We start from the raw sequence: 20,017 nt of genomic DNA, 5'->3' as shown, positions 1-20,017 counted from the left end.
TTTCAGAAAACTGGGAGTGGATAAACATTGGAATAGCTAAATCACTTTTGCAAACACACCGGCAAAGGTGACTCATATTTGGTTGAATGCCAGAGAGGTTTGTCAGTCAGCACAATGGCTGACAGTAACACAGGGTACCTAAAGAGGCCAGCCTGTGCCTGACCTGCAGGTGTATTGGTCACAAAAGTAATTCCATAAGTCAAGGGATTCATTCTCAAAAATCGTAACAGCACCTTCCAAACACAGACAACCTGCATCAGAAAGGAGCAGGGGGGCGAGTCAAAGCTCAGCAAAAGTGCTAGATTGACACATGCTGTGATAGTTGCTAAGTACCACAAAAATACATTAAAACTGAATCTGCATCTCTGTAATCCAGCCTAAAAAGATGGTATGTTGTGAGCTTCACAAAGGTGGAATTCATGATTTATGTTTATTAATGGTTTATGATTTATATTCTAGACCAATGGACAAAAATATATAACCTAGTACAAGGGGCATAAAACCCAAACCCCTGAGCAATAGAAAAACATCTGAAAAGTCATTTTCAGCCTTTTTTCTACATATGGACATTTTGAGAAAGTTTAAAGCATTCAGTATTAAGTTTCAGTAAACATTAAAGAAGCCCCATTATTGAGGTTGTGTGAGTTTATTGACAGCTGCTTCAGACAGTTGTACATTGAAAGGTTGTTTTTTATGTAAAAATTAAATTAATAAGAAAGGATTAATATACTGGAGAGGTGATCACATTTCAGACACCACGCTGTGTATGATAATTATGCCCGAAGTGTGATTATGCTCATGTGTTTTGGCCCAATTACATGCCAGCAGAATCAAAAAGTCAAGGACAGCCAGAAAGCTTTTACCAGATGTGTCTGTTTCAGCCTCAGTATGTATGCTGAAGGCATCTAATATTATGATTCAACTTAAATTGACATCTGGTCATATTGTGCAATTGCCCGGCACGTGGGGCATGCAGATGTCACAGTCGCCCAATGTTGGAAGCAGTAGACATGTGAGGGCACCCACACACATTGTGAAGGTTCCGGCCACCCAAGACAGACCATACTAAGGGAGGATCGCCGTATTGTGCGGCAAGCATTACAGAACCCTATGACATCTGCTCCTGCCATCCGGACACAGGTATCAGACTCTATACAACATCCCGCGTCATTCCGCACTGTGTCCAAATGACTGGCATCAGCCAGACTACGGGTTCACCGTTGCTTTTCATCCTTTTTTAAGTAGGTAGATAAGTTTAAATAGGCAATCATTTGGGGGTCTGGAACGGATTAGATTCATTCACATCATTTCTTATGGGGAAACTTGATCTGGACCAGCCTCCTGATGAATTAAGAGCGCTTTAATTTAATGAATTAAGTTTGAGTACCAAGGTAACACTGTTTGTAAAAAAAAAAATATTCAGCTGGTGATTTAAAGTCACATGCCTGGGGCCAGTGTGGTGCCTAGTCAGGTGGAGACCATTTTATATATATATAAAAAATTAAATAAATAAATCTGGTTGCCCTCAAAAATACACTGTTCGTTTAAAAGTAAACATTAAAAATAAATATACATACTTTTGACACACACCAAGCCTGTAACCAACAGTTTAGAGACCAGTTTGTCTTCCATCTAAAGAACTGGACACCTAACCTGAAATGTAGCCAGTAATCACTGATTATCTTTAGCATTACGCTTTACAACGAGTAACAAAGGGTGTGGTCCCCATATCATCTTTGAAATAAACCAGTGTGAGGGTTAATATTTAAATGAGATGCTGCAAGACTGTAAAGGCTGTAAATAATCTCCAACACTCCGTGGTTCACCAGGAAAATTCTTATATTTACTTAATTTTTCTTGAATTGACAAAGTCCTAGACAACACACAATGGTGGAGATCTCACGTCAACAACATTCACAAGAGCATATCACACTGCACCGATTTTACAACATGATTTTTTTTTTTTTTTTTAAATGTCATTTTGACTTGTTTGAATTTAATGTAGTTAATACATTGGCATTTTCACCATCATTCCCTATTTTCAAAATGAAGATCCTTCCATGTTACACCTTAAAAAGTGCCTTAGAATGAACACGTTCAGTATCTAAACACTTATAGCTCCCCATTGTAATTCAGATGCAATTACATAATAAGCAAATTTACTGCAACCCTCCAAAAATCACGCCACTCCAACTACAACAAAACTTAACTGAAAAAACCCCAAATGGGCATCTACTGTAGTCTTGCTTGCAAATTAAATCACCCTGATGTGACCCGTTACAGTCCACATCTCCGCTGTGCCCGCTGAGGTCAGGAGGGGTGCTATCCAGTTTTCTGAAACCCATACACATTCTGCTGTTAAGCCAGACTTATCACCGTCACTAATCATCTTCATTGTCCGATATAGGAGGCCCGCCATCATTCATGGAGGCTGTGGTCTTCCTCCCATGCTTCTGCACGTGGTCCTCGTTCATCTTCTCCAAGGCTTCGATCTGCCAAGGAAACACGGGGCGTCACACACCATGCAGATAATAGAGCACGGATCTGTACTTTGAAAGGATGAGTGACGGTTAATGAATGCAGAGCCGGTTACCTGAGCTATGAACTCTGCCTCAGTGTCAGCCTGTATCTGAAGGCCAGACACAGCATTGAAGAGATCATAAACATTCATGGCGTCAGCCACACCCGCTTTCTGGAAAAACTGTATCCCAGATGGAGGAGAATACAAAAAGAAATACATAAAAAAGGAGGAAAATTGCAGTTAAGGATAATCTCAAATTCAGCTGGCACCTCATGTAGCAATAATACTAGCTTCTTACCACCAAAGTAACTTAATGATTCTAGTAACTACTGGCTTTTATTTTGACAGATGTGTACCATTCCATAATTGTAGAGCAGCATTTACCGAACAGGCGGTCCTAAATGAACAATTTCATTGGTTTTCAAACTTTCTATATGCAACGTAGGTACGATTTAAATAAATCCAACAGATAAACTTATTTGCTTCTGCAAGCTGCAAACTAAGTTAGTTCATAGAGAAATACAATTTTCCCAGGTTTCCAGAACCGAATTTCTCCTCAAGCATTCAACCCGCACATTAACGCAGAAGAGTTCCCCAATAGGAGAAGAGCTCAGTTAATTACTGAATGCAAAACATCATCCAGATTCTGTGCTGCAATTGACAAATTATTATTATACATATAACACATTTAATGTATATAACAATGATAGAGGGTATAATAATATTTATTATGAAGAGTTTCAGGAGAGGAGGTCTGTGTACTCACTGTAGATACATTTCTGCAGTCTCTGAACAGGAACTCCAGTCCATGAGGGTGAGTGGGTTCCACAGACTGGCTGACATCAATCAGCCATACCTGCAGCAGAAGGGCAATGTGCTAGTGTTTGCATTACTGACCATCAGCAGGTCACTGATCAGCATTAGCATTACTGACCATAACCAGCAAACTGGCCAGCATTAGTATTACTGCCTATTACCAGTTCACTGGCCAGTGCTAGCAATACTGAACGAATTAACTAACATTAATGTAACTGACCAATACCATAACTGACCATTACTGAAGTCAAGGATTGTCATATCTGGGCAGAGAAATTTTGCGATGAAAAGAAAGTTTACCTTTCCATCATGCCACAGCATGTTGTACTCGCTCAGGTCAGCGTGCACAAGGTTACATTCCTGAAACAGCTGCTGCATCACCTAAAGGATAGAAAGAAACACAGGGGTAAAAGACCGTTTGATCTGCAGTGGAGAACAGGGTGTGTCGTTCCAGAATGAAATTCAAATGTCTGCCTAGAAATTAAGTACAAACAGGCTGCAGTGGATTGACAGTGTGGCTACTTACTTGCAGCACCTGGTAGTATGCTCCTTTCATATCCTCAGCACCCAGCTTCACTTCCTTCAGCTTCGGCGCTGGCACGTGGTCCAGGCCGATGAATGACATCACCAGTATGTGCTTCTTCAGAATGACCACCTCTGGGCAGAGAATTCCAGCCTTTTTCATCCTGATGAAATAGAGCAAAATATCCATCCATCCATCCTCCTAACTTCTTGAACAAGGTTTTGAGGAACCTGGAGAATATCCGAGGCAACAGAGGCCACAAAACTGGGGTAGATTCAGTCAGAAAATGTGCTTAGGTCATTCCAGCATTGCTTCTCTTTAGCTTTAATAGAGGTGTCAACTAAACAAATCCCTCCTCTTCTAAATATATGCTATTTTTTTTTTTCAGACTGGAAACCATTCCCTAGTCATTGACTACTTGACAAGACCACAAAAAAGTGATAGAAGCATTTTAGGCAATAAATTATACATTGCTCATATTTATGAAATGTTAATATATAATATTAAAAGACCGAATATCGATTTGTCTTATATGCGTGACAACCTAATTTTGTTGCGCATTAGTAAGACTAATGAACAGTTGGAACAAAACCATCATGTGAACAGGGATGTGCTGGAGGAATCTAACCGAGAGGTTCCACTTAAAATTATTAATATTAATTAACCTTATAGGGTTTGAAGAGGAGCCGAACACTAAGTACAGGCATTACCCAGGTTATTAACAAGATCCACTCCCTAAATCTAAGTTAAATTTCTAAGCAATCCTCAGCAATATGTGGTCATTTAGTTTGTGTATTTATCATCATTATTATTATTAATTGTAACAATTTATACATTTATCTTTATTACTACTAGTAATATTATTCATCATTTGTCTTTTATCGCATACAGTGAGCCAACAAGTGGGTCACAAAATTTGGCATTTTGTTTTGTGAAGCACTGCATTTTACACATTTTTTAAATTTATATTTATATACAACTGTCTACATGCTACGACAAATCTCTCCACATTCAGTTACCAACTGTCTCTGCAATATGAGTGAAAGGGAAAACATACAGGAAGGGTCCCCCGCCCAGTCAGACCTGGCCAGATTATGCATCTCCTTCTCTGCCCACATCCGTATGATCTTGCGGGGGTTCAACTTGCTGAAGCGGTCCTTGAAGCGATAGTCATCCTTGATGTACTTGTCTCGGTTCTTGAATTCGTTCAGGGTCGTCTTGAACACCTTTAGTACGCATTCCGTTGGGACGGCTTTTTCCTCCAGGCTTCGCAGGACAGAGGAGGAGGACAGCGGGAGAAAAGATTAAGTGTGCCCAAAGGAACAAAAGAAAAGGTCCATTGGGAGTAAAAAAAAAAAACACAGGACACACACCTCCCTCCATCAGCGTGGAAAACCACAGACTCCTTCCCTGTGCTGATGCATCCATTGATGTTCTCCAGAATCCCAGCATTCACCATTTTGTACATCAACAAGCGAGTCTTGGGGTCTACAGCTTGCTCCTATAAAAAATACAATACAAAAATACAAAAGCGTCTTAAAGCAAAGTGTCACATGACTGTATTACCAAGCTCCGACCATCAGGAGGGGTGAAGGAAACACTTACTGCAGTAGAGTGCTCTTTCTTCTCATGCAGACGAGCGCTCCTACGCTGCTCGGTGTAACAGTGCTGCTTCAGGGCATTATACACGTGATTGGAGAGCTTCAAATCCATTCTGATGCCATCACCAACCTGGACCTCAGGAGCAAACTGGACAAATGGGCAATAAAAATAAATCAGCTGGGTGCTGTGGTCTCAGAATGAAGACGAAACTGCCATATGACTTACATTCTCCATGCGGGCCGTGTTCTTCCTCCCACACACGTCTTCGTCGTGCTTCGTAGTGATGTTCCTGCCTTTTCCCGTAAAGCCTTTCCTTGGGGTGGTCGTGGGCTTATCTGGAAGAAGACATTTTAAAAGGATTGGAAAAACAAACCACACAAAAACTATCACTGCCAGTGCAAAACTATTTTTTTCTTGTTCCATCTTTACACACTTTTAACCTTCGCTATGGTATCGATGATAGAAATCAAACAACATGGTCATACAAAATAAATAAAAAATTTAAAATCCAGTTACAGAGGGCACAAAATTTAAGACACCATCTGAAACATAATTAATCTACAGCAAACTGGTGACTCATTAAAGACAACGACCTAATATAGGCTCAGGTGTCTCACTGTCTATGGATGATAGAAGGTCTAAACTGGAGGCATTCAGAAGTGTATAAAGGTTTGCTAGTCTTCTTTGTAACATCTTTTGGCTTTAGAGCTTTGCTTCCAGTCCTACAGGATTAATGCACTCTCACTGGTCCGTTCTATGTACTTTTTCTCATCTTGACCCTGGCAATCACATCTTTAGGTTTGTAACTACCGTACTGGATGTGTGATGACGCTATTATTAGTACCTTAAATTATCTAAAATAACAACCAGGAAGATAAAAATCTTCATGAACCAATAATTGCCCTGTCAATCTCTGTTTATTAAATCAGTATGTCCATGGCAATGTCACACTATTATATACATTATACACACATACATATATTCACACTATAACCAGTGGTCACCTGGTCCATAGGGGTCATGACGAGTGTCCTGCCAATCCACTTCATCTTCTGAGCTATCGCTGTCATCATAAGGGTGAACCATGCGATAGTTCTCAAAAGAAATGGACACTGCAATGTATAAGAGAGACAAAACTTCTGCGATGACACAATATTTATGATGACTACCCAGGAAATTGTTCCAAAGAGCACAGCAGACATGAAGGGAATTTACAGTGAGTCATATAACACTGAGCTTTGACTCTTGCTATTTACACTGGAATGCAGAAAAACATAAGGATGAAAAAAATATACTGAAGTCCCTTTGTTCAACAAAGTCTGATATACGCAGAAACCTTCTGTATAGAACATATTCTTGGGGGCTTCCATGAAAAAGAACATCTCTTACCTTTACTATCCCCATTGAATTTCTTCTCTTCTCTGCGTAGCTGTGTGTCAAACTCTCTGTCAAACTCCATCTGCAGCATCTGGGCAAGCATGAGGTCACTCGAGGTGTCGACATTATCCACCGTGATGACATTATCCACACTGCAATCATGGACAAAGTTCACTACAACCACGGTTCTACGTCTATCTCTGGTCTATGCTAACGAAGCATTGGATTTTGTTGGACGTACTTTGTACAGGCGGGGAAGACACTGCACTCCTCATCCAGCTGCTTGGCCAGCTGTTCACTCATAACATCAGCCAAGGAGCAGGGGGTGGCAGCCTTGTTTGGCGCTCCCCATGGGTTCTGAGAACAAACCAGAGGCAGTATTGCAACGTAACATACTAATCAGACGTCTCGATTAATCGAGGGCAGGTTTCCGAGTAACAGCTAATGGGCAAAAAGTCCAAAATCGCTTCCGAACGTGACTCGGATCTCTGCCTTCCGCATTGACCGCCTCACTACACCGCTATCTACAGCGAAATACAGCCCTTACCCCATGTTCTTCTGGGAAACAAGGGAATACACAACACTGAACAAATAATAAATCATTCTTATGCCATGGCAGGAGTCACCAGTACTTCTATGATGGCTCTGATCATGTTTTTCCTTATGCCAGTTAGCCAACACAGTTAGATGCCTGAAACAAACGACAAATGCTGTTTTGCTGTACAATAATACGGGCTGCTAACTGCACAACCAACAGTCTGTCAGAGCGCTGGCTGGCTAACATGCTAGCCTTAACAGTTAGCCCACGAGCTCGTTCTCGCGCTGTTAGCCTTTTGGCCTGCTACCGCACGGCAGCAAGTTACATTGTATTTTACACCAGCTAAACCACAACTCAGCTGTCGAACCGATCGGTAAAACACGGGCGTTCTTACCTTTGTTTCTTTGGCAGTGATTTCTATTTGATCCATGTTTATATTTTTATATAAATGTCGTCGTTAAGAAATAGTTAACGCCTATTTTACAAGCAAAAACCCGGCCTGAACAAGTTTGGAAAGTGCACCACCAATCCTGTCAAAACGGCGCGGCGAATGGCTACGGCTAACAAAATAATAAATACAATGATGAAAAAATAGATATCACGATACGCGATAAAAATTGACTAAAAAGAACAGATACTGTCAAGATAGGCGAAACACACCAAGTACCACCGATACGGCGAATAGCCTCTAACTCAACGTCCGTAGGACTTTACGGCTACTAAAGAAGGCTAGACGTGGAGTAGGCGGCTCTTAAAGGGGCTGCGACATCTTTTGATGAACCAATCTGTCAGTGTTGGTACTCTGTATGACACTACACAGGCGTATAAACCACAGAAGCTGAAAAGGTTGTTAATCAATGTAAATGACATTGTACCTATTTACAGAGGACAATCTACACAGGCCCCAGTTGGGATTAAGCGGCTTCAGAAAATGGATGGATGGAATCTTACATGAGTAGTTCATCTTTTGAAATATATTCTGCTGTTTGTGCTCACTTTAATTCTTACTAATATGACTATACTTTAATATAATTTACTAATTACCACAACCTTTAAGGATTACACTGCGGCTACTGTTAAATCCCACCCGCTCTTTGCGTGTGAAGGTCTCTGGTCGCCCCGTATTTTTGTGGTTGTTCTCAGTGCGTGCAGCGGTCCCTTTAAAATGAGAATAGGGGCGGGGCGGCGCTCGGCGATGATTGGGCTAGAAACGAAGCAGCAGCAATCGAGACTGAAGTGCGTTGGGATAAGCAGTCCTAAAAGATGGTGTCCACGTCTCAGCGCTGCTAGTTCAGTAGGCAATGTTCAACAAATGACTGTAAATAGATATGCTCTGGGTCTCGTCTTTTGCTGCTTTTATGTCGTGTCATATTTCACCAACAAGGTGGGTTAGGATCGATTGTCCGTTTTTTTTGTATTAATTTAAGTTGTACGGTAAAGCTTAAATGTCTAAATGTAATATCAATGGGGAGACTAACTGGTTTAGCTAACTAGATTTATAATGTTAACTAGATGTCGAACTCGAAACAGCGATGACCTTGCTTAAAATGACATTTCCTGCTTATTAGAGATGATTAATTAAGCGCTAGTGGACACTAGGAAAAAGTAAAGCAGTACTTCCTTAGTTATTTCCTGTGTTTAGTGGGTGTATATACGTGTATACGTATGGTACGTAATAAAGCAAACGTGTTTGTTTTGCAGTATGTCCTTTCTGTCTTGAAATTCACGTATCCCACCCTGTTTCAGGGGTAAGTACACATACATCTCTCTTGCATAGCCCATCTGCCCCTGTTACACGTTTCGTTTATGAATGTATACATTGTATCGGATCAACGTGAAGACTAAACATAGTAGCCTTTTATTCTAGGGGGCGGGTGCTCGTGGTATTGATAGCTCTCTGTCGGCCAAAGAAATATCTACCGTTGATAAAGAAACATTGATTCTTTTAAGGGGCGTTTGATTCTCTGACAGTTGGTCTGGAAAGTTAACCTAAAAGTTTGGGGTGGGTTTCCGATGAGGCGGGCAACATAACATAATGTTCAGCAATGCTGAAGTTCCTCATGTTCCGTTTCAGTTTTCTTAATTTACCATTATTTACTCTGCACGCATGGTTTACAGGTGGCAGACATTTGTTGGGGGGCTGCTCTTGCTGGTCTCTGGGAGACTGGGATTGGTCGAGATCAGTAGGTTTCCTAGGTAACTATCCCGGATGTTATAATCAATAATTTATATCATTAATATATTTGGAACGTGAGGTATGAAGAAACTGATTAATCGCTACTGCATTTATTATATTTTTTTCTGACCACTACAAGCAAGTTTTTCTGGGTGCTCGTATCCCCGTGTAGCAAAACACATGTTCGTACCAAACTTGTAGTACATCTCGTTTGAAGCTTGGTAAAATTTCAGTTACATCCACAAGAACGACTTCTGTTGGGTGTGAACCACAAAAGTCTAATTTCTAAAAGGATGTACAATTATGTTATGGTACAGATGTCTGATCCCTACATATCTATTGTATGTAAAGAAGAGGCCTATTGAACACAAAACTACTGAACACCAAGCTACCGAATACGAAACTGCCATTCGAGGACTGGTTTCTTAAGTTCTTCTTTGCTCTTATTGGGTGTCTGCAGAGCCATGAGTGATAGTGAGTGAAAAACACATTTTTATGTAATGCTATCAGTTGGATTTCGGTACTGTGTCTCTTCAGAGAATCCTTGGGTACTGCTGCTTTGACTTTGTCTCGAATCAGTGGTTGCTAAAGGAGTCCCGAATGAGGCACATTACCTGCATTGTGAGGGAACGTCAGTCTCGACACTACAGCCATGTGGTGTGTTTCCCTGAGTGTGATCTGGCTCGCAGAATCCTCATTGTGAGGACCCGAGTGGCTGGACCAGACTAAGGGGACGCTCATGTAACACCTGGCTCTGACAGATGGATGGTTATTTCTGGAGGGCGGGACTGGACCATGTATCTGCCTGGGGGGTCACCAGCCAGGACCTTGTGGAGTTTCGCCGTGCGGTGGGTGCGGCAACGCACTGCATCAGCCCATGTCCCCAACCTGACCCGACCTGTTATCAGTTGAGCAAATATGTTAAAACCAGTCAGTGCAGGTAAAAAAAAAATTACCAGAATGATTTTATCAGAAGGAGGACATTCATGCAAAGCCATTCGGTAGTATGAATGATTTTCTAAAACATACTCTTATTCCAGACTTTCATCCAAATAAAACATGCAAGAACATATATTCTGCAACATGGAGCGGTCATCTACAGCCATAGTGTTGGGTTACAACAGGCTTAATTACCAAATTACTAATTAATCCTAATCATGTTTAGAACTCTGGACATGCACAAGTCAACCAAACGTTGCATGTTTTCCTTGGACTTATACACTTACTTGCAGTAGATACTTCTTCTTAGATATTGAATGTCTGTAACTCTACTAGATCATTCCTTCTGAACAGCCCAATACTGTGGCACCCCAAGGCCCCAAGGAAAGACTGAAAATAACTGTATCTCTGCATATGTAACTTGTATAAAGCACTTGATGGTAATGAGTAAGATACTGTTTTTAATCCTGTGGACTGGCGGCCCTAATTACGAGTTTTACGTTACTTGATTTTGTGTTGTTCCTTTTGAGAGCTGTGGTTCTCTCCTGGCTGCCTGGGTCCCTGTTGTTTGTGGGCAACATCTATGCTGGATCTAGGGCACTGTCACGCTTGGTAAGTGGCACTTTAAACATTCGGTCCCAATAATATTGAAATCAGTTTTTTTTTTTATTTGTACAATGCTAAAATCCTCATTTGCTGCAAGTCCCTCTGGGTAAAGTACAATTCTAGATCAAATAATAGATAAGTGTTGTTTCTGCCTGTGGCATTTGATCTAGTTCAAAATGTCTAATTTATGAATCCTGCCCATGCTTTTATTGCATGTGCTCTCCAGCCCATTCCCATGTTCTTCACGCTACACAACGCCTCTGAAGTGGTGACCCATATGACCTCAAGGCTGACCCATAAAGAGGTACGGGGTCAGCTGACCATGCGTGGCTATTGCTAATGGTTCTTTTTCCCGGATTGCGCATCAGCATTATACAGTGGATGAGGATTATTAATGTCATCTTTTTGTTTTAAACCAGCATGCATCTTGGACAAAACTTCTCAGGTATGTAATTTTATTACAGCTATCTCTCTTTTTTTAAAATTTCTTTTTAAATCACACTGGTGAGTGTAAAAAGTCATAAAACTTAAAATCAGTCAATGATATTTAACTGTCATCAAGTTCAACAATTTTTCTTTATTAAATTTCTTTTTTTTTTTTTATAATTCTACATCTTTCATGTTTGCAGTTCAGGTTCCATTCTCATTTGTACCACTTTCACTGTACTTTGCACTTTATAAGTTAATCAATCAGTTAATTAAGCTACTGTGCTCAGGGCCAAACCCAGGATTTTTAAAATACCAAGGTCAGAAGTGTTAACCATTCCTAGGTGTGCCCCATAATGTATTGTGGTTCTTGGAGTTATAAACACTGAGAATAAACACTGAGGACTTGACCTCGGTGTCCTTGGTGGTACAGGCTTGGTTGTGCTGTCTATCTATTACTTAGACAGAACCATTTACATAAATAATCAATATTGTTGACTGAAGTCTCTCATTTGTTAATTTTAGCCTTCGGGTTTCTTATGCCTTAAAAAGCTGTGTAAATCTTTGCCTGTGTTTACGTCATGGAATCTCCTGAGCTGAGTATATTCTGGGAGACCATGTATTCACACATGGATCCAGTTGCCTTAATATGTGAACTCGCCCAGCAGAACTCACCCTGTCTGGCAGAGTTTATGGATGGGCTGTTTCTTCATTTGGAGCATGAACCGGCGGCTCTAAAAATATGTGGCTCATCTCGTTCTCTCGTGCAGTGTGAGCCTGCTGCTCGCCTCGGCTGTCAGCCTTCCCCTGGTCGACCCACAGGTCAGTCTCATATATGTGTTTCTGTGGAACTTTAAGGTAAGATGTCTAGCAGATGCACCGAGTCGTGGGTGTGCTGCCAAGTTACTCTGCTGGTGTGATTTTGTTTTTGTAACATGGTACAGTATTCAGGAAGTAACAGATAGTATGGGGGAAGTACGATTATACAACCACATGTAAAAACTAATTTTAGGGAGAATTATGTAATACACAAGGTTCTAAATAATGTAATGTATAGCTGAAGCATTTAAGCAAACACTTTTTGGTTTGTATAATCCTATGAACAAATCACACAATTTGTCACCTGTAAAAATCCTGTCAGGACAGGTAGAATGAGATTCCTAAACCGATTTTCATACCAATATCCTGTTGTTAATAGAAAGGTGTGATTTATATTAAAGGTTTCTCTGAATATGCCTCTTTCATGGCAAGACGTGAGGATTCTGCCACAGTCACTGACATGGAGGAAAGATTAAAGTGATAAAGGGCGTGTTTCTGATTCCCTAAAAAAGTATTTGCACTGTTACAGTTTCAAAGTTCAACCTAAAGTGAATTGATTTCACAAACAGACTTGTGGATTCTGTTGTCATTGTTCTGATACGTCTGGCATTTGAGACATAGCGTTCCTCACATGTTGCAGTCTGTGGTATGCTTTATCTTCTGAGTACTCCATTATTCCGGAGGAAAGGTCACGAGGCTGTTTGTCCAGGCCTGCACATATTACTGGTATGATTAGTATTCGGGTCTCGTGCATTTATCACAAAAACTTTCCCTCCAATGCAACGTGTAAGGATAAGGCTGTTTGTAAATTTTGACCCATGGTAGGTATACCAAATGAAAATATGTACAAGTTGCATTTTGTGTACTTTTTCATGGCACCACTAGGTGGAACCTTGTGACTGTAGTGTGAATGCTTACAATAACTTTGATTTCTTTGCAGTTTGATCCCGGTGGCTACTTTTGGGCTGTGATCCACTGTTTGTGTGTTGGTAAGATTTGTCAATTTTCAGTTCTGCATTAACAGTGCTTCTTCAGATTTATGTCTGTCGTTTCTGTGTTATAATAAGAGGCCAGCATTGCAGTGTCCTTAACCAAACCAAAAATCACTCTTTGAGTTTGCCCCATGCGGCAGGCTGCTCATTATGACCAACTCTATGGTAAACTTCACTTGGCATCTGGTTATCTTCTGAAAAAGGGATACTGCTATGTGGAGACACGGACACTATAAAATGGGCTGCATGTACTCTGCCTTTAATGCTTTCTGATAGGTCTTGGAGGTCGATTCTTGAAGTGTTATGAAACCCATCTACTGGTTGGGGTTGGATTCCTTGAGCATAATCATATAAGAATTTTCTTATGTTTCAGGGGCATACCGAGTATTCCAGAAGCTTCCCAAATATAGCCATCTAAGGTATAGACAAATGACTTCCTTTTGTTTGCTACAATCATAATATCAAAATGCAGCTGTGAATTTATTATAGCAAAATAGTAGGGATCTGTGCCCTTGCCTGAAAGGTTGTGGGGTTGAATTCTGTGGTGGGCAGAGTTATCACTATTGGTCCCTTGAGTAAGGCCTTTAACTCCACCTGCTTTAGGGGCACTGGGTGTCATCCTACCTTAATTTCTGACCTTAAGCTTTCCTCACTTGTATGTCATTCTTGAATAGTGTCGGCTAAATGTAACTGAACTCTCAGATCACATGCACTTTGAATCTGATTACTGGTATGGGATTCCATTAAATCAGCCGTTGCTGTTGTGTGCGTCATTTTGAGAGACTGTAGAGCTGGACTTTATAAATCTGGCTAATAGAATTAATGCATAAGTGAGGGATTTTCAAAGGGATAAAATAACTTAAGAGCTTCATTGTTAAGTTTCATGTTCATTATCCCTTTGGGACTCTAATTGTGATGTCATACCTTATAACATCAGGCCCCTTCAGATAACAAAATCTGAACTGTATTTAATTCTAATTGGGGTAGCTGGATAATTGTGTATCTAAAATGCGTGACTTTACTAATGCATATGTTTTATCGCAGTGACCTTGAACAGCAGTGCATCAACTACATTTTCAGGTAAGCTTTAACTGACTCATTCCCCGTCAGACATGTAAGGAATGAATACCAGAGCTTTAAGGTCAAAATGAGTTTGTGTATTTTTTTAAAATTATCAGATGGTTTAGACTGTGCCTGTTTGTAGAATGATTTTCCAATGTCTGGACGTATTTGAGATTGAATCCAATGGCAGCATTCCAGCATAAACCTGGAAGTGTGTGTAGATCCAAAATGACACACGACGGTGATGACAAGACTCTGTACCATAGGCTGCTCTCTGCCTATACTGTCTGTCATGGGTGCTGCCATTGCCTGTGTAATTGTAATTGTGTAATTGTTCCTTCGTTCCTCTCAGTGTTCTGCTATTAGCTGTCGCCGCCCATCCGACAGGTATGGTGTTGCTTTCTGTGACATTCGCTCCTTACCTCACCAACTTTAAAAGGTACATCCAGTTGTTGGGGACACATTTCTATCTGGCAATAAGTAAAGCAGGACCCGGAATAAGTTCTAGACTGATGGTGTTAAAGTAGCACACTGGTTTTGGCGCTGAGGGATGTAGCCGCATTTCTGTGTTAACTCTTTACCTTTTTTCGGTCAGGTGACCTCTTTGGTGTCTTCGAGTTCCCCTTCCTGCAGTCTTACAGGTTCCACAGTGGCTGCTGTGCCAGGTCAGTGCTCGCTTTTCCTGGGATGCTCACATCTGTGCAGCCAGTTCCTCTGGAGCTTTGGGTTTCCACTAAATGTGTAAAACTCAATTAAACCAACAAACAAATGTATCTGTCTTAGCAGAGCATCGATCCTGAAAATCTATGGATGTATCGATCATCTATGCAGAGTTTCTCAACCCGGTCTTCAGAGACCCCCAGACAGTCCACATTTTGCTTCTTCTCAGCTCCCAGAATACCTGAACCAAACATTCAAGGACAATCAGTAACACTCAACACCTGGTAAAGGTGTGCGGGGAGCTGCGAGGGAGAAAAAATGAGAAGACAATTGTTGATTGGAGGGGGCAAAAATAAAAGCTATTAATTTAATCATTTAGTGATTCCATCCATCCATCCATCCAACCATCCATCCATCCATTCTCTGAAACAGCTTGTCCTGTTCAGAGAGACAGGGTTAGTGATTCATTTAAATCACTTTTGACTGATTAAATTTGGTCTGTCTCAAGTCCGTCCCTGACTCCCTTCTTCTCTACCAAGTCCGTCCTTGAGTCCCAGTAATGGAAGATGAGCTGCAGCGCTGCTCGCGTGCGACTGCCCACTTTATTAACTTTTGTTTCCAGTATTTGGATCTTGCAATCCACTTGTAACACAATTGCAAGATGTGCAGCCAGCACAGGAAGCGTGGGCCTGCTTACTTAACGGACACAATCATGTGGAAAGTGTGAGCCGGGGGAGGTAAAACAATGCTGTGTGGCCTCAGGACCAGTCCAGTCCGGTATCCCACAGATGCCACGTTTAATGAGAGCCAGCTGATGCTGATGGGAGTCATTTCCTAGTTATGGATAAGTATGGCCAGCTGGATGGATTTGCGGGCCCGGGAGCTCTGGGCATGTTTCTCTATGGTGGTTTGCTAGCATAGTATTTCTAGCTTCCGGTTTCTGATTTCGTGACTAGTTTTTAAGCAGTGATTTGGCTCGAGGGTCGTGTGGTGGTGCAGAGGGCGTTACTGTGGCCTTTTTGGCTGCGAGTTAGATTCCTGCCTTGCTTCTGCATGTGGGGAGGCTTGTAAGTGTCCTCCTGGTAATCTAGCTTCATGTACGGGATACCCTATACATTCCAGGCTCACCTTAATGAAACATTGGATTACTGCAAATACAAGAAGTCCATGCCATCCAAGCTAGGAGCTGGCCATGTGTGATCCACACTGATCTCCCACCTGACCATATCCCACAGTGCACTGCTAGGATTCTTCCTGCTACTGACCGCAGTCAAGCTAAAGAGTGGCCTTCCCCTGGAGCACTGTGCGAGCTGGCTCTTCCTGGCCAAGGTGAGCAGCATCACGTTAGCTTTTACTGTGGTAAATGCTGTGCACAGGTTTCTATGTACACACTCAGTAAGACACGTTGAAGTCCTGCTTACTTTATCTACCATTTATTTCTATGAATTTTATTATAGTTGAACTGTCCTAGAGTTGGGTTCATTTGCCATTTTAGTGTCTTTTGGAAGTAACACTAGTTTTGCAACCATAGAAATCTACCAGTTTTTATCGTAAAGGTGCCCTAAATGTCCAAGCTATGGCACAAATTCCAGCTAGACTTGCTGTAGCCAAGCTTGAGCCTGCACTGTGATCGGCTCACTTCATTGTTCTGGAGGCATTTCTGCACGAAGTGAATTTCCCCAGAATGGCCAGAGCATAAGCAGCTTTACATACCCTGATATGCCTCTGATCAAATCTCGAGTGCAAAGAAAATCACATTCTGTGATATCTAGTTTTCTTTTTTATGGGGGACATTTTTACGTTTACAAATCAACAAATACCCATTTCAGTTTAAATCATTGTCATATTTAATAATTTTGAAGTAATATTTGAAACGGAGAGGTGTCGAGAAGATTGATGGTGGCTCTCTCACAGTGTGCCTGGTGTTTCTAAGGGGTCCTGAAATATTAATGTTGCTGTTTCTATAGCTACCAGGCTGCCCCAGTGAGATCATTAACGCCTGTTAGCAGGATGCAAGTGTAAAGTGTACTCATGTCCTGGTACATATCTGTCATTGTATTTAAGTGTTCTGCTCATTCACATGTCTGCAGTATGTATCTTCTGATATTTTATGTCTCACTTTTTGCGTGGAGTATTGGCACACTTTAAGACAGGCTATGGGTTGGACAGCCAATGGAATCATGTAATTGTGGGATTGGAGCAAGGATTATAAACTCCAGCACTGAGCGTTCGAATCCCATATTTCCTCTATATGTACGGTTTGCAAGTTTATAATCATCGCAATCATACAGAATGCAAGTACATAAGTAAGATTTACCCACAATGCTACCCACTGAGCTACTAGTATACCATTTAGCTTTAAAGTATATGAACTTTACTATATCACTAAGTCTGTTTTTTTCTATTTTTTCCTATTTTTCTGTGCAAGGCATGTTATATGCTTTATATTGTTTACCATGGAAGAATCTCAAAATGCCAAAATTAACTCATGCATAATACATAACAAAAAATGCAGGCACAGATCGAGCAGGGCTCCCCTTTTCTTATCTACGAACAGTGCGATGCTCCTTCCACTGAGCCTCCTGTACTACTGCATGTTTCATAGGGATAGTATTGGTAAAAGACCACTGTTACACCCTTAAACAAAGCCCTGCCAGTGTAGACTGACAGCTAACTGGGATTGGTGACATTGCTTTAGCAGGTTGATTAAATAAAAGCTGTATGCATTTGGGCTGTTTCATTGCAGATTGTTCAGATGTGGCCCTGTTGTGAATATGATGCCCGTCTTTGCCCAGTGGTGCCCTGGCAGGCTAGCGGCTCTGTCCCATGCCCTATGTCCCATCCCGTTGCCTCCTTTTAATGTCCCATTTGTCCTTTGCCCTGCATGTAGATCCTGGCCGCGTGCTTGTCTCCGTTTGTCTTTGACATTGTTGTCAGCAAGTCTGCTCTCTGTTGGTAAGTATGTCCCTTTACTGTCCAGGTTTGCTACCTTCTATCATGGGGGATGCAGATAAAATGCATAAATACAGATTTTTAATACATTTATATGAGTTATAAAGTATTTGGTGCTAAATTCCTTTTCTCAGATTGCAATTGATGTAGACGCTTTTGATTTGACACTTTGATGTAAATTGGCAAGCACTTAATATGTTAAGCGGGCCTTTTCCAATTCAAGATGTACAGTGAGAAATTCATATTTATTCAACACTGCAATTAATGACATTTGTATGTTTTGAGCTCCAGTATGCAGTGGTGCACATTAATGGTAGTACGATAAACATAAATCGCTAGAGAATAAATACAGTACTATTCAAAGGTTTGGTCACACCTACCCATCGGAAGGTTTATTTGTACAACTCATTTAAGAACATTTAAGTAATTCTACATTTAAGAACAATTATAAGTACATCAAATTTATAAAATAACATATATGGAATTATGTACTGACCGAAAAAAAGTATTGAACAAAAATGTATTTATCTGGAGGGGGGGAGGGGGGCAGTTCTGTAGGTTTCTGATTCAATCTCATGGTCAGCAAAGTCATGCCCCTTAATGCCAATTGCTCAAGGGACTGGCTGACCCTTCTGTCTCCTCCATGCAAGTCACATGCTGTATATGCTGAGCACTCATTGGCCGTTTTTCCTTCATTCTCTGGTCCTCCTCCGAAACCATTTGTACTATGTTTAGGTCAGGTGGCGCCACACAACCACTCTGCTTTATAGGTGGCTTGGCGTGTCCAAACTTTTGACTGGTACTGTATGACTGCCTGGTAGTAGAGGTAACAGAGGATGAAGAGATGCTGTAAGTTGAGGGTTTTAGGACTGACTGATGCTTATAGAAAGCTTGGTGCATTTTAAACCAGCCTGATCTGCTGTTACTGTAACTACAGTTGTGTTATATCCACAGCCTCCTGGTCAACTTCGCCGGAGAGGGCCTGCTGGTATATTCAGAGTATAATGCCGCCAGTCGATGAGACTCGACATAGTGGAGCTTAGAGAAAGGGAGCTAAACATCATTATTAAGGGAATTTAAACAATGCCCCCCCCCCACCTGTGTGCTGACTGAAAAGCAGATAATCCTCCGGTAATGGGCACCTAAACAGGAAAAGAGGTTTTGGAAAGTTTCCAGGTTATTCCAATGGTGATATCCTCTTCGTTATGGAGTGCTGTTATGTTAATGTTTCTCTAAATAAACCAGATGTGGGAAGAGTGATCAGCTCTGTATTCAGCTCTTCAATTAAATAAGTGGTAGTATGTCCCATACATAATATGAATATAGGTAAATTCCTCTGATTCAGTCTTGAATGCGTCAGAAGTGTACTCAGTGGTAGCACCATATTTGACTGGAGTGTCATCTGGTGTCTCAAAATAATGTACTTACAATGTTTCAATGACGGCAGCATCCAGTGTGTCACTTTGCCTTATTAGCATAGAAACATTGTAAAAATGTTATCTGTGGGGTTTTTTTTGTCTCCCATGGAAGAACAGAGCTTTGCACATTTAAACTTGAGATAGTAATTGTGTCTATCCTGGAAGTGCTATTGCTTCGGAGCTGAAGCTATAGCATTTAAGGAGAGACATTTTTTTATGTACATTATCTCTGCTCCGTGACTATTTTATAAATATGTGGTGCTTTTGAAATAAATGGTGTTCCTTTAGGTCTTTGTTTGTCATCAACAGATGTTTATCATGAGGCCATTAAAAAAAAAAAATCTTCCCCTTAAGTACTGTACTAAAATTTATTTTACAAATAAAAAATTTTCTTAAAAAATTAAGTGCTTTCCCTTCTTGCAATATAATGTCTTTAGCTGACAGAAAATATGTGGACTGAAACACCTTGTTAATGAAAGTGGTGAGAGGAGAACGACCAGACTCATTAAAAGGCGGACAGGAAGGGCACAAGTGCAAAAATATCGACAGCTAAGTATAAGCAGTGATGTGCAGAAAGCCAAGCCGAGCTT

At 41.0% G+C, this 20,017-nt stretch overlaps 2 protein-coding genes across 4 annotated transcripts; one reads left to right on the top strand and one right to left on the bottom strand.

Moving 5' to 3' along the window:
* Positions 1 to 1,821: 1,821 nt before the first annotated feature.
* riok3 (RIO kinase 3 (yeast)) lies at positions 1,822 to 8,102 on the bottom strand. The gene is made up of 13 exons (XM_048976910.1): positions 7,772 to 8,102; positions 7,081 to 7,196; positions 6,852 to 6,991; positions 6,467 to 6,574; positions 5,688 to 5,797; positions 5,466 to 5,609; positions 5,234 to 5,361; positions 4,944 to 5,126; positions 3,864 to 4,023; positions 3,638 to 3,718; positions 3,288 to 3,377; positions 2,594 to 2,701; positions 1,822 to 2,492 (listed from the first exon to the last, which is right to left on the bottom strand). The coding sequence occupies exons 1-13, from the start codon at positions 7,805 to 7,807 to the stop codon at positions 2,382 to 2,384; spliced, it is 1,515 nt and encodes a 504-aa protein (XP_048832867.1). The 5' UTR covers positions 7,808 to 8,102; the 3' UTR covers positions 1,822 to 2,381.
* A 455-nt stretch (positions 8,103 to 8,557) lies between these two features.
* On the top strand, positions 8,558 to 19,831 carry LOC125709175 (transmembrane protein 241). 3 transcript variants are annotated; one of them, XM_048977394.1, is made up of 15 exons: positions 8,558 to 8,761; positions 9,079 to 9,125; positions 9,496 to 9,573; positions 11,023 to 11,104; positions 11,325 to 11,402; positions 11,518 to 11,543; positions 12,295 to 12,346; positions 13,284 to 13,332; positions 13,709 to 13,754; positions 14,380 to 14,415; positions 14,750 to 14,784; positions 14,993 to 15,062; positions 16,293 to 16,386; positions 17,948 to 18,012; positions 18,964 to 19,831. In XM_048977394.1, exons 1-15 carry the CDS (start codon positions 8,573 to 8,575, stop codon positions 19,028 to 19,030), a joined length of 1,014 nt encoding a protein of 337 aa, XP_048833351.1. In that variant the 5' UTR covers positions 8,558 to 8,572; the 3' UTR covers positions 19,031 to 19,831. The 3 variants fall into 3 exon arrangements, 2 of the variants coding, with proteins under 2 accessions (XP_048833351.1, XP_048833440.1); XR_007382671.1 differs by lacking the exon at positions 18,964 to 19,831 and having other exon boundaries at positions 16,180 to 16,386; positions 17,948 to 18,002; XM_048977483.1 differs by lacking the exon at positions 9,496 to 9,573 and having other exon boundaries at positions 8,585 to 8,761.
* The last annotated feature ends 186 nt before the right edge of the window (positions 19,832 to 20,017 follow it).

The sequence above is a fragment of the Brienomyrus brachyistius genome, chromosome 1 (genome assembly GCF_023856365.1).
Source record: "Brienomyrus brachyistius isolate T26 chromosome 1, BBRACH_0.4, whole genome shotgun sequence".
NCBI lineage: Eukaryota > Metazoa > Chordata > Actinopteri > Osteoglossiformes > Mormyridae > Brienomyrus > Brienomyrus brachyistius.
This window is presented reverse-complemented; position numbering and strand designations above follow the sequence as displayed.

Excerpts from the sequence above, each read along its gene's own strand:
- riok3 (XM_048976910.1), bottom strand. The coding sequence starts at position 7,807 with ATGGATCAAATAGAAATCACTGCCAAAGAAACAAAG. Across the intron at positions 5,362-5,465 it reads AGAAAGAGCACTCTACTGCA|GAGCAAGCTGTAGACCCCAA; the intron begins GTAAGTGTTTCC and ends TATTTTTTATAG. Across the intron at positions 2,493-2,593 it reads AGGCAGAGTTCATAGCTCAG|ATCGAAGCCTTGGAGAAGAT; the intron begins GTAACCGGCTCT and ends TTTCCTTGGCAG.
- LOC125709175 (XM_048977394.1), top strand. The coding sequence starts at position 8,573 with ATGATTGGGCTAGAAACGAAGCAGCAGCAATCGAGACTGAAGTGCGTT. Across the intron at positions 11,544-12,294 it reads TCTTGGACAAAACTTCTCAG|TGTGAGCCTGCTGCTCGCCT; the intron begins GTATGTAATTTT and ends TCTCTCGTGCAG. Across the intron at positions 13,755-14,379 it reads CCCAAATATAGCCATCTAAG|TGACCTTGAACAGCAGTGCA; the intron begins GTATAGACAAAT and ends GTTTTATCGCAG.